General features: G+C 39.3%; 1 protein-coding gene across 1 annotated transcript in view; it reads left to right on the forward strand.

The window, feature by feature from the left end:
* The window catches only part of ADGRV1 (adhesion G protein-coupled receptor V1), a 729,252-nt gene that overhangs the window by 308,718 nt on the left and 406,023 nt on the right, over positions 1-14,511 (forward strand). The window contains exons 80-82 of the mRNA XM_066273806.1: positions 6,102-6,351; positions 7,243-7,382; positions 9,851-10,011. Of these exons, the coding sequence (XP_066129903.1) occupies positions 6,102-6,351; positions 7,243-7,382; positions 9,851-10,011 (551 nt within the window). The remainder of the gene's footprint in view (positions 1-6,101; positions 6,352-7,242; positions 7,383-9,850; positions 10,012-14,511) is intronic.

A 14,511-nucleotide genomic window follows, 5' to 3' on the forward strand; every position in this document is an offset into this window, starting at 1 on the left:
TAGAAGTATGTTGTTTAGTTTCCACATTTTTGTGGGTTTTTCCCCCTCTTTTTTGCAGTTGAATTTTAGTTTCAAGGCTTTATGATCAGAAAATATGCTTGGTACAATTTCAATTTTTCTAAATTTGCTGATATTGTCTTTGTGGCCCAACATATGGTCAATTCTTGAGAATGTTCCATGTACACTAGAGAAAAATGTATACTCTGTCGCTTTGGGATGAAGTGTCCTGTAGATGTCTATCATATCCAGGTGTTCTAGTATTTCGTTTAAGGCCACTATATCTTTATTGATTCTCTGTTTGGATGACCGATCTAGAGCCGTCAGCGGTGTATTGAGGTGTCCAAGTATGATTGTATTTTTGTTAGTTTTTGTTTTAAGGTCAATAAGTAGCTGTCTTATATATTTTGGTGCTCCTTGGTTTGGTGCATATATATTAAGGATTGTTATGTCTTCTTGATTCAACTTCCCCTTAATCATTATGAAATGACCATTTTTGTCTCTGAGTACTTTTTCTGTCTTGTAGTCAGCATTATTAGATATGAGTATTGCTACGCCTGCTTTTTTTTGGGGTGTTGTTTGCTTGGAGTATTGTTTTCCAGCCTTTCACTTTGAATTTGTTTTTATCCTTGTTGCTTAGATGTGTTTCTTGTAGGCAGCATATAGTTGCCTACTGCTGGCAACTGCTGGACTATAGTCCATTTTGCTACTCTGTGTCTTTTTATTGGTAAGTTTAATCCATTTACATTTAGTGTAATTATTGACACTTGTGGGTTCCCTACTGCCATTTTATAAATTGCTTTCTGTTAGTTTTGTATCTAGTTTGATTCTTCTCTTTTGTTTTTCTATCATTGTTTTTGTTTGTTTGTGTTCCATACTTCTTTTCCTCTGTTGCTACCTTTTTTAAGTCAAGTGTTTTTGTGGTGGTTTTTTTAAGGGTGGTTACCATTAAGTAATGAAAAGGCTACCTACCATATTCATTGTAGTACCCTATCTTATAAGTATTTCTGCACTTCATCATCCTTTGCTACTGTTAACTCCATCCTCTCCCCCCTTTTTTTTCCTTTGTTTTCACAGTTTAAGTTTGGTTTTATTGTGTTCTTGGTGGAGCTGTTACTTGTGGTGTTGTTTTCTTTTGTTCTTTGAATCTGGTTGGAAAACCCCCTTTAGTATTTCCTGGAGTGGGGGCTTTCTGTTGATAAATTCTCTCATCTTTTCTGTATTTGTGAATGTTTTTATATCTCCTTCATACTTGAAGGATAGCTTTGATGGGTATAGTATTCTTGGCTGAAAGTTCCTCTCTTTCAGGGCTTTAAATATTGGGGTCCACTGTCTTCTAGCTTGTAGAGTTTCTGCTGAGAAATCTGATGATAATCTAATAGGCCTTCCTTTATATGTTGTACTCTTCTTTTCCCTGGCTGCCTTGAGAATTTTTTCTTTGTCATTGGTTTGTGCCATCTTTATTATGATGTGCCTTGGAGTGGGTTTGTTGGGGTTAAGAAAACTTGGTGTTCTGTTTGCTTCTTGAATTTGAGGCTTTAGTTCCTTCCACAGGCTTGGGAAGTTCTCGTCTATTATTTGTTTGAGTATATTCTCCATTCCATTTTCTTTCTCTTCTCCCTCTGATATACCTATTATTCTTATGTTATTCTTTCTGATGGAGTCAGACAATTCCTGTAGGGCTTTCTCGTTTTTTATTATTTTTGAGTCTCTTTCTTCTTCTCTCTGTTGTGCCTCAAGTTGTTTGTCTTCTATTTCACTAATCCTATCTTCAATCTGGGCTGTTCTGTTAGCTAAGCTTGTTACCTCGTTTTTCAGCTCATGAATTGAGTTTTTCATTCTGTTTGATTTGTTTTTATAGTTTCAATTTCCTTGGTAATATATTCTTTGTGTTCATTGAGTTGTTTTCTGATCTCCCTATATTGCCTTTCTGTGTTTTCTTGTATATCTTTGAGTATTTTTAAGATTTCTATTTTAAATTCTCTGTCATTTAGCTCCAAGGCTTCCAATATGTTAAGTCTTTTCTCCATAGATTTTTCCACATCTATTTGTGTTACCTCTCTTTCTTTTGTATCCATAATATTCGATTTCCTCTTTCTTATTGGCATCTGAGGGTGGTCTTATTGATAGCACTAATTAGAATTAATAAAGAGTAAAAAGTAAAAAAAAAAAAAAAAAAAAAAGGTAAAACACCCCACAAAAAAAAAACCAGTAATACTTTATTATTTCCCCCTTTTTTTCTCTCTTCTCTTTCCCTCCTCTCCCCTCCTCAGGGAAATATCGTGCCTATAATGGAGGGCCTGATTTGGGGTGAAGAGTTCAAGGGGCAAAAAAAAGGGAATAGGGACCTACTAAATGCAAAAAAAAAAAAAGGAAGAAAATCTTAGACAAGCATAAGATGATTTGCTTGTAAGTGATGGTCAACTAAGAGATATAATGAGAGAGATAAGAGGGAACCAGAAAAAAGGACCAAAAAAGAATAATAAAGAAGAAAAAATAAAAATAATAAGTAAAAATCTGTTGTATTAAGTGGAGCGAAGACTAAATACAATGGAGACCTTGGGTTGGGAGGACCCAAAATGCCACAAAAATAAACAAACAAGAAAAAAAAATAAAAACAAAAGCAAAAAAGAGAAATAAAGCCAAAAAAAAACCTTGAGTCCCAAATTAACTAATTTGTTCGTGATTGAGGATTATATGGGAGGAAAGTAAAATGAGAAAAGAAAAAACGAATAGAAAGGAAAAAATAAGAAAAAGAGAAAAACGAAGGAAGAAATAAAATAGGAAGAGAAAAAAACAAAATAAAGCAAGACAAAAAAAACAAAAACAAAAGAGGAGAGAGTGAGAGTTAAGTGTTTTGGAGTATTACCTTAAAGGAGGGTGAGGATAAAGAAGAAAAATAAAATGCAACACTCATGGGTAGTGTAGTTCAAGAAAGGGGAAGCATAAGATGGGCAGAGAATAGAAGGACCGAGGTGGAGGAAATAAAGGCAAAAAGATAGAAGAAACAAACAACAACAACAACAAAAAAATTAGTGGATCAAGTTGTAAAGTCTGTGGGTTTTTCTTGATTTTGAGAGGTTAACTTCTTCCTTTTTCTTTTCTCTCCCTCTTCCTGGTCGGTGACTCTGTACCCCAGGCTCTGCCCCTGTGTCACTCTTAGGTAGGGATTTGCAGTTGATGGGATTCTATGGCAATGTCATATAATTGGCTTTAGTCTTGCTGGAAGTAAAGGCTTGTTGGCGTTTGCAGGGTCCAACGATGAGAGAGTTTGCTTTCCTGGATTCTCTCTCCTAGTCCCCCCTTTCTGAATTAGCAGCCTGGTGATCCAGCTATAAGGCTGCAACTGCTTCTGCCTGGGGAGTAAGAGGCTCAAAGAGCTGGGAAATCCCCACTCTATCCCCACTCAGTGCAAGACTTTGGGAAAGGCTCTGACAGTCTGGGCCTCCAGTGTAATCAGGCGGGGGTGGGAGTCAATTGTTGTCAAGGTGACTGTTCAGCGCCTATCATTTAGTTGGACCTCTCAACCCAGGCTTTCCACACTTTGTAGCCTGTTTTTGCAGGGAAGAAGAGGCACTAGTCTCTGCTTACGACTAGTGTAGTATAGACCTTATTATCTGCCAAGTCCTTCTTGTTAGCGTTTATCCCTGAATATGGAGGCTCTATCAATCAGAAGTTGCCCCCGCCCCTTTAGCGAGAGGCACTAAAAATATCACGCCTCTTGTCTTGGATCGCTGAACTGAGAGAGATCTTATCAATTAGAACCGAGGGTGCGCAGATTTTATGGGTTAAGCTAATTTCAGTGATTGGGTCGCATCTGTGCTTCCGAAGGTATTTTAGGCTGCCTGCGCGCGCCCCTCCCCCAACGCTTGATTGTTAGCTTGAATGGCTGGGTGAGGTGCCCCGCCCACGGAGAGAATCTCCCAAGCCTCTCCCGCTCGCCCCGCCGCTGGCGGCTGGACCGCACCAGGCGCAGGATAATGGAGCCCCCTGGGTGTGCGGGCCAGCAGGGCGCCCTGGGCGCGTGGAATGCCCAAGGCACGCACGCGAATGGGGCGCTCAGGGCACCGGTGGCCGGCGACCCCCACTCGCAGTGTGCGGGCCGCTGGGAACGTCAGCGGTGCTCAACCGGACCGGGCGCGCGCGCGGCTGCTCGCAGCGGCTCGCGGCGGCGGCTCGTGGTGGCCGCTCGCAGTGGCGGCTCACGGTGGCAGCTCGCGTCGGCCGCTTGCTTCGGCTCGCGGTTCCCGAGTATATGGGCTGACTCACCACAGGCGCACTTCCTTGCGGTTTGAAAGAACGTCCCTGTGGTAGATTCCTCCACACCCTCGTCTCTCAGATTCAAGTGATAACAGTCCTTTCGCTATCAGTTTGTGTGGAACTCCGGAATGCTCTGAGGATAAATTTTTCTGTTTCTAGTTGATAAATTTGTTGTGATTTAGGGGAGAGCTGTCGGACGCGCTGCTCACGGCGCCATTTCCGTGACGTCACTCTCAGTTATACGTAATCTTTATGTATTGTGGCCTATATTACTTTTTACCATGTAATGTGTAATTTTTATCCTAATATCCTTGAAACATTTCCAGGCAGATTTCAGATCTGATTCATCTTTGTATCTCTTTGTTGTTTGCAAGCATGATGGGTCCACTGACAAGATGCATCAGAATTGCTGGAGGACTGGTTAAAAAAATACAGATTCCTAGAACCCCTAGTTCCCTTCCCAGGCAAGGGTTCTGATTTAGTCAGTCTGGGTTGTTATCTAGAAATCTTTATTTTTAAACAAGCTCTCAACTGATTTTAACACACTGTAGGTTTGGAAGCAATTTTGATGAGCACAGGTCTTATGCCTAGGGGATGTTCAGAACAGAATTGTTAAGTGGATAAAGCCCGCTGTTCAGGGCTGTTTCTCCTAGCAGTCACTGGCCAATTAGCAGTTCTCTGAAGGGTTAGAAAGGGGTGAGCGAACCTTTGATGGAAACATGGCTATAGATCTGTAATGTTACTATATTCTTAAATAAAGCAGAGCTTTCACTTTAGTGCTGTGCCTTTTCTTCAGCCACCAGTGCTGATATGACTCACACTGAAGAGTCTATTTCATAGCCACTGATTAATAGCCGTGAAACAGCTTTCAAAAACCCATTTTTTTAGGTTACACGGGATCAGGCAAGGGGATGGAGAAAGTTCTCTGAAGAAATCATGGTGACCATAAAAGAACTGAAAACACATTCTCTCTACTGCTTCTGGGTTGGGAGTGTCATGATTGTACATAGAGAACAGAGCCCAGTGTAATGCATTTTAACAAATCTAAGTGGATACATAGAACAAATACAAAAATACAGTGTGTCTGTACAGTCATGGTGCACTTTTGACTGGTCACAGGAAAGCAACAAAAGACGATAGAAATGTGAAATCTGCACCAAATAAAAGGAAAAGCCTCCCAGTTTCTGTAGGATGATGTGGCAGCATGTGCGCATGCACAGATGATGATGTAACACCGTGTATATAGCGGAGCAGCCCACGGCCATGCCAATGGAGATGTGGATGGTACAGATTCCTAGAACCCCTAGTTCCCTTCCCAGGCAAGGGTTCTGATTTAGTCAGTCTGGGTTGTTATCTAGAAATCTTTATTTTTAAACAAGCTTTCAACTGATTTTAACACACTGTAGGTTTGGAAGCAATTTTGATGAGCACAGGCTCGCTAAATTCGAATCCGTGACCAAAGTGCAACATGAATATCGGCGCGTTTATAATGAAGCACCACCACATAGGAATAACATTACTCGGTGGGATAAGCAGTTGAAGGAAATCGGCAGTTTGATGGGGAAACCCCGTTCTGGTAGGCCATCAGTCAGTGACGAGTCTGTAGAGGCTATACGGGATAGCTACCTAAGGAGCCCTAAAAAATCTGTGCATGAGCCCACATGGAATTGCACTGAATAGGTATGAAACTGGGAGAGTTTTCCTTTTATTTGGTGCAGATTTCACATTTCTATCATCTTTTGTTGCTTTCCTGTGACCGGTCAAAAGTGCGCCATGACTTTACGGACACACTGTATATATAAAATGCATGCCATTTTAACAGAGCCTTTGCTTTTCTGTTGTAGAAGCAAAATCATCCTCAGCAGTTGCCCATACTTGTCAATACTGGCTCTTCACTGGTATCCTCAGCAAATCAATGGACACAAGTTCGAAGGAAAAGAAGGCGATTCTATTCGAGTTCCAGAAAGGTTATTGAATGTACTGGATGCAGAAATCATGTCTGAGAAAAGTACATGTGAGTTAGTCCAGTTTACAGAGTACAGCAGCCAGCAGTGGTTTTTGAGTGGAAGCAATCTTCCTGCCCTGAAAAATAAGGTAATCTATCATTACAAAGAATTACGGCCAGAATCTGACTTTTCCAGAGCAGCTACACTCCCCTGGATGCATTTGCTTGATCAAATGGGAAGTGCTGCACAGAGTGAGCTAGTGCTCACCCATGTTCCTTCTTTATGAACTATTTATAAAATGTTTTGCCTCAAAGACAGCTGGAAATATTTCTTTCATGTTTTATTGAGTAAACTATATATAAAAGTCATGGAAGAGAAAAAGCTTTAACTAGTATGGTATCATAATGAAGTCCAGCCCTGGCTGGTTGGCTCAGTAGTAGAGTGTCAGCCCTCTGTTCAATTCCCGATCAGGAGAAGCGACCGTCTGCTTCTCCACCCCTCCCCCTTCTTTCTTTCTCTCTCTCTTTCTCTCCCCCTCTTGCAGCCATGACTCATTCGAGCAAGTTGGCACTGGGTACTGAGGATGGCACTATGGCCTCGCCTCAGGCACTAAAATAGCTCAGTTGCTGAGCAACGAAGGAATGGCCCCAGATGGGCAGTCCATCACCCCTAGTGAGCTTTCCGGGTGGATCCCTGTTGGGGCACATGCGGGATTTTATCTCTCTGCCTCCCTGTCTCTCACTTAATAATAATAAAAATAAATAAATAAAATAGTAATAATGAAGTCCAACAATTATGGTCCAAGTGAGTATTATCAATTGGAGCTGCTCTGAAACTGAAGTGGAGGGAAGGTGTTTGTGACGGAAAACCAGGGAGATGCTCTGCAGTTGGAAGGAAGCTACCTATAAATAGTGGCCATCAGTGTAACTAAATTGACTAGAGAAGGGAAGCAAAGTTCAGAATGGGACATTCAGTCATGACATTAACTTGAAAACATCTTTAAACATTCTGGAGGTTTTTTTTTCATTCTGTATTACAGGTATTATCTTTGAGTGTGAAAGGGCAAAGTTCACAACCTCTGACTGACAACAATGAGGTTCTCTACAGGATTTATGCTGCTGAGCCTAGAATTGTTCCCAAAACCTCTCTGTGTCTCCTTTGGAATCAGGATGCTGCAAGGTACTGATTAATAATTGTTTAAAATCAAAATATGAGCCTTCTTCATTCCAGTACAAATGAGCCCATTTTTTTCTACTGAGCATTGATTGACTTTAGACAGGAATAACTTCTACAGGAAATAAAACAAAAAGAATAGAAAATGATCTAGCATTGTACAGGTGGCAAACGAAGCAAACAATTGAAATGTGTGTTTAACACAATATTTACTTCTTGATTATGAATGCTTTAGTGGGACCTAGCATGGGTTCTGCTCAGCGCAGAGAACTAACTTACTGTGGTTACTGGTTAGTTTATTGGGCAAGAAAGGAAATTCTTTACCCCTTCCATCTGGACTTGTGGTTCTGGAGATGATACTCTGTGTGTAGAGAAATTAGCAGGGATTTATAATTCTAGTTTACATATGACTTGGAGTACATTTTGGGACTAAAGCCATGCATTGGGAATGGGAAGAAGAGAGTGATTCTTTCTTTGAATCTTCTTGGCTTAAGGCCTCAAGTTTCTGAGCAGTTCTGTCACTCTGAGCTCAGCCAATGCTTTAGGGTCAGGCTGTGCTGGACCAGAGGGCACAGTGAGTGATCTGGACCCTAAGCATCAATTTAAATGTGTTTGTTAAAGCTGGGATAGCGGATTTTTTTTTAGAAAGGGAATATAGCTAGGAGGTAAGCCCTTAGAGCTTTCTTTCTCAAATCTTTTACTGAAAATCTTTTGCTCCATTTCCCTGGTTAGCAATCTTGACAAGGTATCATTCAGATCCATGATATTAAGTATATGTATATTATACATGTGTTTTGGCCTAAATTACTTTTTAACATTTAATGCATAATTTTTATCCTAATAGCCTTTAAACATTTCCAAGAAAGTTTTAGATCTGATTCACCTTTGTATCTCATTGTTTGCAAGCATGATGGGTCCACTGACACGGTGCATCAGATTTATTGGTGAACTGGTTGAAAAATAGAGATTCCTAGAATCCCAGTTGCATCCACAGGAATAATAATGGATGAGAGTTTTAATAATTTCTTTATTATTTTTATTTTTCTGAAGTGAGAAGCAGGGTGGGGGGGGCGAGGCAGGCAGACAGACAGACAGACGCCCGGATGCTCCTGACCAGGATCCACCTGGCATGCCCACCATGGGGCGATGCTCCACTATAACCGGAGCCATTTTAGCACCGGAGGTGGAGGCCATGGAGCCATCCTCAGCGCTGGGCCAACTTTGCTCCAGTGGAGCCTTGGTTATAGGAGGGGAAGAGAGAGAGAGAGAGAGAGGAAGGAGAGGGGGAGAGGTGGAGAAGCAGATGTGCCCTGGCTGGGAATCGAACCTAGGACCTCCACACTCTGGGCTGATGCTGTACTGCTGAGCCAACCAGCCAGGGCCAGTAATTTCTTATTCATAATAACATCTTTCATAAGAATGACATTTCTTGCTTAATAGATTCTCCCAGACCCACATAGCTCCAAAACCAGATGGGGTGTCATACCTTACTTTAATATTAATGGAAATCTCACACTGAGGAAATAGCACTGAGGGTAAAAAGTTGTTTATTACTAACTTTCAGCCACATAAAATAGAATTCTAAATAGATTTAACAGCTTAGTTGGGTAACCAACCAACTGTCCTCTAAACATTAAAATTTTGGCTAACCTGTTTCTTTCTTTGGAAAAAAAAAGAATTATCAATTGAAATTTCAAATGCCTGATGACAGGTCTTAAACATAGCTATTCTGTGATCCTCCATATGTAATTACTAATGAATATTGCAAGGTTGAATCTACTACAGTTGGGTTAAGGTCCTTGGAAAAGTAAAGAAATCAAGAGGTGCTGAGTGGGAAGAGGCTCGAGCGGTCACTGAGGAGCACGCAGAGGCCTGGCACGCTGTGCTGTGTTTGTGTGCTAAATTAGCCAGACCTTATAGAAACCCTTCTACACTTAAAGAAATCCTGGGAAACATTTATGTATTATAACTGGTTCCAATTTCTAAAAAAGATGAAAGAATTTTAGGAAAGCATATAAGTAGTTTGTGTGGTTCAAATCACCAGGAATTGTGAAAAATAAGGAAGGGTGAATACTATAATGGCTGTGCCAATCTTTTGGGATTTTCAAGATAGAGAGGAATATGTTCTCTTGAAAACTGTGGGTATGTTTGCTTTAGATTAGGTAGCAACTGGTAGAGCTCTGTTGAGAGAACCAGCTTCTTTGGTACCTGGAACACTTGAAGGTTGGGATAGTGTTCAGGCTGCTTCTTAAGGTACGTTGTGGGATCTGTTGTGTCATATCATGGACAAGATGTTCCCTCCACTGTTTCATCTTGAAACTGTCGTCTGCTTATGTCTGAAGTCAAAAACACTTAATTTAAGTTCAGTAACTTATTTTTTTAAGCCTTGCTCAAGACCTTAAGTTTGATGAAAGAGGAAAAGTGACAATTGTTTTTTTTTTTGTTTGTTTGTTTTGTTTTCTTTTGCGCCCCAGCTGGTTGTCTGACAGTCAGTTTTGCAGAGTGGTTGAGGACACTTCAGACTACGTGGAATGTGCCTGTTCTTACATGTCTGTGTATGCTGTCTACGCCCAGACCGACAACCTGTCTTCATATAATGAAGCCTTTTTCTCTTCTGGATTTATATGTATTTCAGGTCAGTTGAAACAGTTTTGTGTCAATAATTTTAAATAGTTATGATGATGAAAGTCTGTTTTCTTATAGTCATTTTGTATATGCAATGTGCCAATACACTGCAATTCATCAGCGCTGGGAGAAAATAAACTTTCCCATTATCTTATTCACTCGTTTATTCAGTGGATATTTATGGGTGGACAAAAGAAAGAAGAAGAGACAGTTCCAGCTCATAAGGAATCTAAAATACAACGTGGGATGGAAGCCAGGTAACAGGAAAGGATAGACATCATTCCTAGTCTCGGGGTTTAGAGGGCGGGGTCTGCATTAGAATGTCAGAATTGTGTAAGATAATGTATACAAACCAGTTTGTATTTTTATTTAAAAAATGCCTACCCCTTTGGTTGGTTTGTATTCTACAACCTAGGAACTCTAAATATGCTATGTTTAAAAAAAATAAATTGTCCTTCACCTTCCACATCTAGGCTTCATTTCTGGCAGGAGTTGGAACTTGAATTGTGTGAATATCTGTCAGACTTAACTAAGAATAACCATAGAATTATTCTCATTTACTGCATTAATTATATGTTTGGGAGTTTTAATAATTTCTTATGCTCAATAACATCTTTCATAAGAATGACATTTTTTGTTTAATAGATTCTTCCAGGTCCACAGTGTTCCTAAACCAGATGGAGACATCATATCTTACTTTAATATTAATGGAAATTTCAGAGATTGCTGAAGTAACCCCAGAGGGTAAAATGCTGAAATAAACCTGTATTTCAGTAGAGAGATAAAGCCAAGTGCTGCTGTGACCCACAAAAATTCCTTGCTTGTTGTAAATATTGAACATCAAAACTAAGGGTTTTAAAAAATAAAGTGAAATGTTACTTTGATTTTATAGAAGACTAGCAGGACTATATTTCCTGAAAGAATTGTTAATAAAAACATATTGTTTGCAGCTTACTCTAACAAAGGCTGCATAGATTTGTTCATATATTTGAGTATCAACACCTAAATATCAATATCTACTTTTATTACTTTTGAATTGAAGTCATATTTGAAATTACAGTTGACCCTTGAACTGTAATTCAAGAATCCATATTAACTTTTAATTCTCCAAAAACTTAACTATTAGTAGCCTCGTGGTGACCAGAAGCCTTACTGATTGTGTCAGTTAACATATATTTGGTATTATATGCAATATTCTTACAATAGAGTAAGCTAGAGGAAAAAAATATTACTAAGAAAATCATAAGGAAGAAAAAATACATTTACAGTACTATATTGTATTTATTGGTACCATAAGCTTATATTATCTGTTTTAGGCTATGTATTCACCTGCAAATTTTTTCAAATTGTTGATTGAGAAAACAATTCACGTATAAGTGGACCCTGCAGTTCAAATTCATGGTGTTCAAGGGTCATGACATACTGCAGTGCATGTTGCGTACTCTCCAGACGAGGAGACGTGAAGTTCGGTCTCGGGTCTCTGTTTCAGTGTCAGAGGAGCTGCATGTCCGTCTTTCAGTTGGGTCCCTGGTCGCTACTGAAGAGTCTTTTATACATCACACAGACATATTCAGTAATTTAAAAATATTCAGACTAGCTCCTTTAGTGAAATGTGGTGACATCCAATTAGACAGGAAGCAGACCCTTTTATTTATAGATAGTTCACATGTACCTTTTCCAATTCTGATTCCCAGTTCTGGTTACTCTACTAGAATAGAACAACTAAAATGATCAGGGTTTGAAATGGGCATACAGGCCAAAAAGTGTAGTAATGCTCAGCTTAGAAAGATGAAAAATTAGGGCATATAACCCTGACTTTTAAAATTAGAAACCAGTTTATCAAATTCCAAGAAATTAAGCTAAGGTTACCTCATGAAGCTAAAAAAAAAAAAATAGTGAAAAATAGTAAGACAGTGGTGCATATTAGTGTAACATTATGAAATTCACCTCAAAGGTGAATAACTTTAGATAAAAATGCTATAATTTTATAATATAATTATTTTAAGGAATCTAAGCATAGTTTGGAGGATAATGTCGATGAAACTTATTCTGCTTCTCATAACTCTTATTGATGTTGTACTGTCAAAGATAGGCTACCCCAGATTACGAATGAGATAAGTTCTGTAGGTTTGAAAATGTTTAAGTATTTATATGCACAGAAAGGTAAAAATAACCACTACGTTAAGACAGACATCTAAGTTGCACTGAATAGGTAAATGTATCTGTTCCAACTGACATACAAATTCAATTTAAAAACAAACCAACAGAACCTATCTGTTTCGTAACCTGGGGACTGCCTGTGTACATTGGATTGGAATCATCCTAATTTTACTCCGAATACAATTTCTGTGTCTTTGTGATCTTCCATTACCCATTTCAGTTTTACCATCAGTACATGAGCTGGATCATGTTTGATGCACTTGTAGATGAGTCTCCTATGTCGGGAATGCTTTTAAAGCAGACCATCGAGATGAACATAGACCTCAGATTTATTTCACTTTTTGTTTGTCTTGTTCTTTTATGGTGGAGAAGTATTTTAACACATTAGTTAAACTAAAGCTTTCCTCTTTAAATGGCTAATGGATTTATTTAATTCACAGATTACTAAGTGATAAATACCAACACAATGTCAATTTTACAGTCACAAGAAGTGTCTATAATTGCTAAATAATAAGACTTGCAGGATAAGTAAATAAACACAATCCCAAGCCCTTTGAAGCTTAGTTTTAATTTTAACATGGCATAAAAAGTGTTGAATTTCTCCAGCTATGTGCTTATAGGTCTATTATTTAAGATGAATTTGGCAGGTAACAAAAGACAATGCAAATATCTTAAATAAGCAGAATGGCATCTTCAGGTGCCCAGCTTCTTCTCATTTTTGTTTATTTCTTTGTCTTACTCTTCTCAAACATATTATTTTCTCAGCTTTTCTTAACCTGGCGGAAGCAGCAAGCAGTAACCCTTGAACAATGCCTAGGCTTGCCAAGGGCAAACACTTAACTGCATCCTGTTTTAAGAGCAATGAAAAGTTTCCTGAAAAACACCCAGAACGGTCTGACCTGTGGTGGCGCAGTGGCTAAAGCATCACCTAGGATGCTGAGGTCGCCAGTTTGAAACCCTGGGCTTGCCTGGTCAAGGCACATGTGGGAGTTGATGCTTTCTGCTCCTCCCCCTTCTCTCTCTCTCTCCTCTATAAAAATGAATAATAAAATTTTTAAAAAATCTTAAAGAAAAAGAACATCAGCCAGAATGTTTTATTGTACATCTCTTTGTCGAGAGTTGTATTCTAGGACCTTCTGCAAACCAATCTCTGCCTGGGGGAAGATCCTGATAGAGATACTGAGACAAGCAGTAGGAGAGCAGCAGCTCTCTCTGAATTGTGTGTGTCTGTTGCCCAACACAGCCCTTCAAATACAATAGTGTTTCAATAGCTATTTGTTAAATTAATAAGTAAACTGTGTTCATCTGACATCCTCACATAATGAGATGTATTTGTGGCCTTATATGTAAGTTAAGTTCATACCTTCAAGTCCCAAACCATCTAATTTTATCTATCTTTAATAAAAATTCTCCTGAAATCCTTCTGGCTTTTACTCAGGACAGTTGAACACTTCCGTGGCTCTTTCTGCAATGATGGTGATCTGCACTGTCCAGTATGGTAGCCACTGGCCACATCTGGCTATTGAGCCCATGAAATATGGCTGGTGCAATTGAGAAACTGAGTTTTTAATTCTATTTAAATTTAATTAATTAAAATGTAAATAGCCTAAGTGGCTCGTGTCTTTTGTATGGAACATCGCAGGTTGAACACCATGATTATCTGAAGGCTGCTATCCTGGCCACCTCATCCCTCTGAAATAAATCCCCCTAATGCAGTGGTTCTCAAAGTGTGCACCAAGGCGCACTGGTCCATCCTAGAAGATTTCCAGGTGTGCCCTATGGTATTCCAGAGAAATATGTGTCTATTGAGGACCAAAACACCAACAGGGTTTTTGGAGTTTAGCATTTTGGGGGGACAGAGGTGTGTGTGGGGAATTTGCTGTAAGCTGACAGTCTGCCCAATCCCCCACCTCACTTGCCTGATTAGGTTGCAAAAGGCTGTTAAGCTGTGGTGCTATCCGCCATGTTCCCCCAAAAGACTGGAGGCAAGTTTCTTCTATCCTTTGTTTGGTGTAAAGTGAAGATGATGTGTGTGGTGGGGGCTTTCTGCACTCAACACAAGAGTGTAAAGAGAGAAATTCTTCAATGTATTGATGAGGAAATGAGAGTTTGATTTTCAAATATATGCCCAAACACTGAAGAAATTGCTAGGACACATCAGGCTCATGTTTCTCATAAACACAAGAATGAAAACACTTAACACATTCACACTGTGACCTGCCGAATTTACTAAATCTTACTAAGAATGTATCTATATATATAAAAAGATAACTTTTTGTCATATTTTTAACCCCTTTTTTTATGAATTCTAAAAAGCATAACAAAAAATGTAACATAAAAATGTTTTTTA

This window comes from Saccopteryx bilineata, chromosome 4 (genome assembly GCF_036850765.1).
Source record: "Saccopteryx bilineata isolate mSacBil1 chromosome 4, mSacBil1_pri_phased_curated, whole genome shotgun sequence".
NCBI classification, from domain to species: domain Eukaryota; kingdom Metazoa; phylum Chordata; class Mammalia; order Chiroptera; family Emballonuridae; genus Saccopteryx; species Saccopteryx bilineata.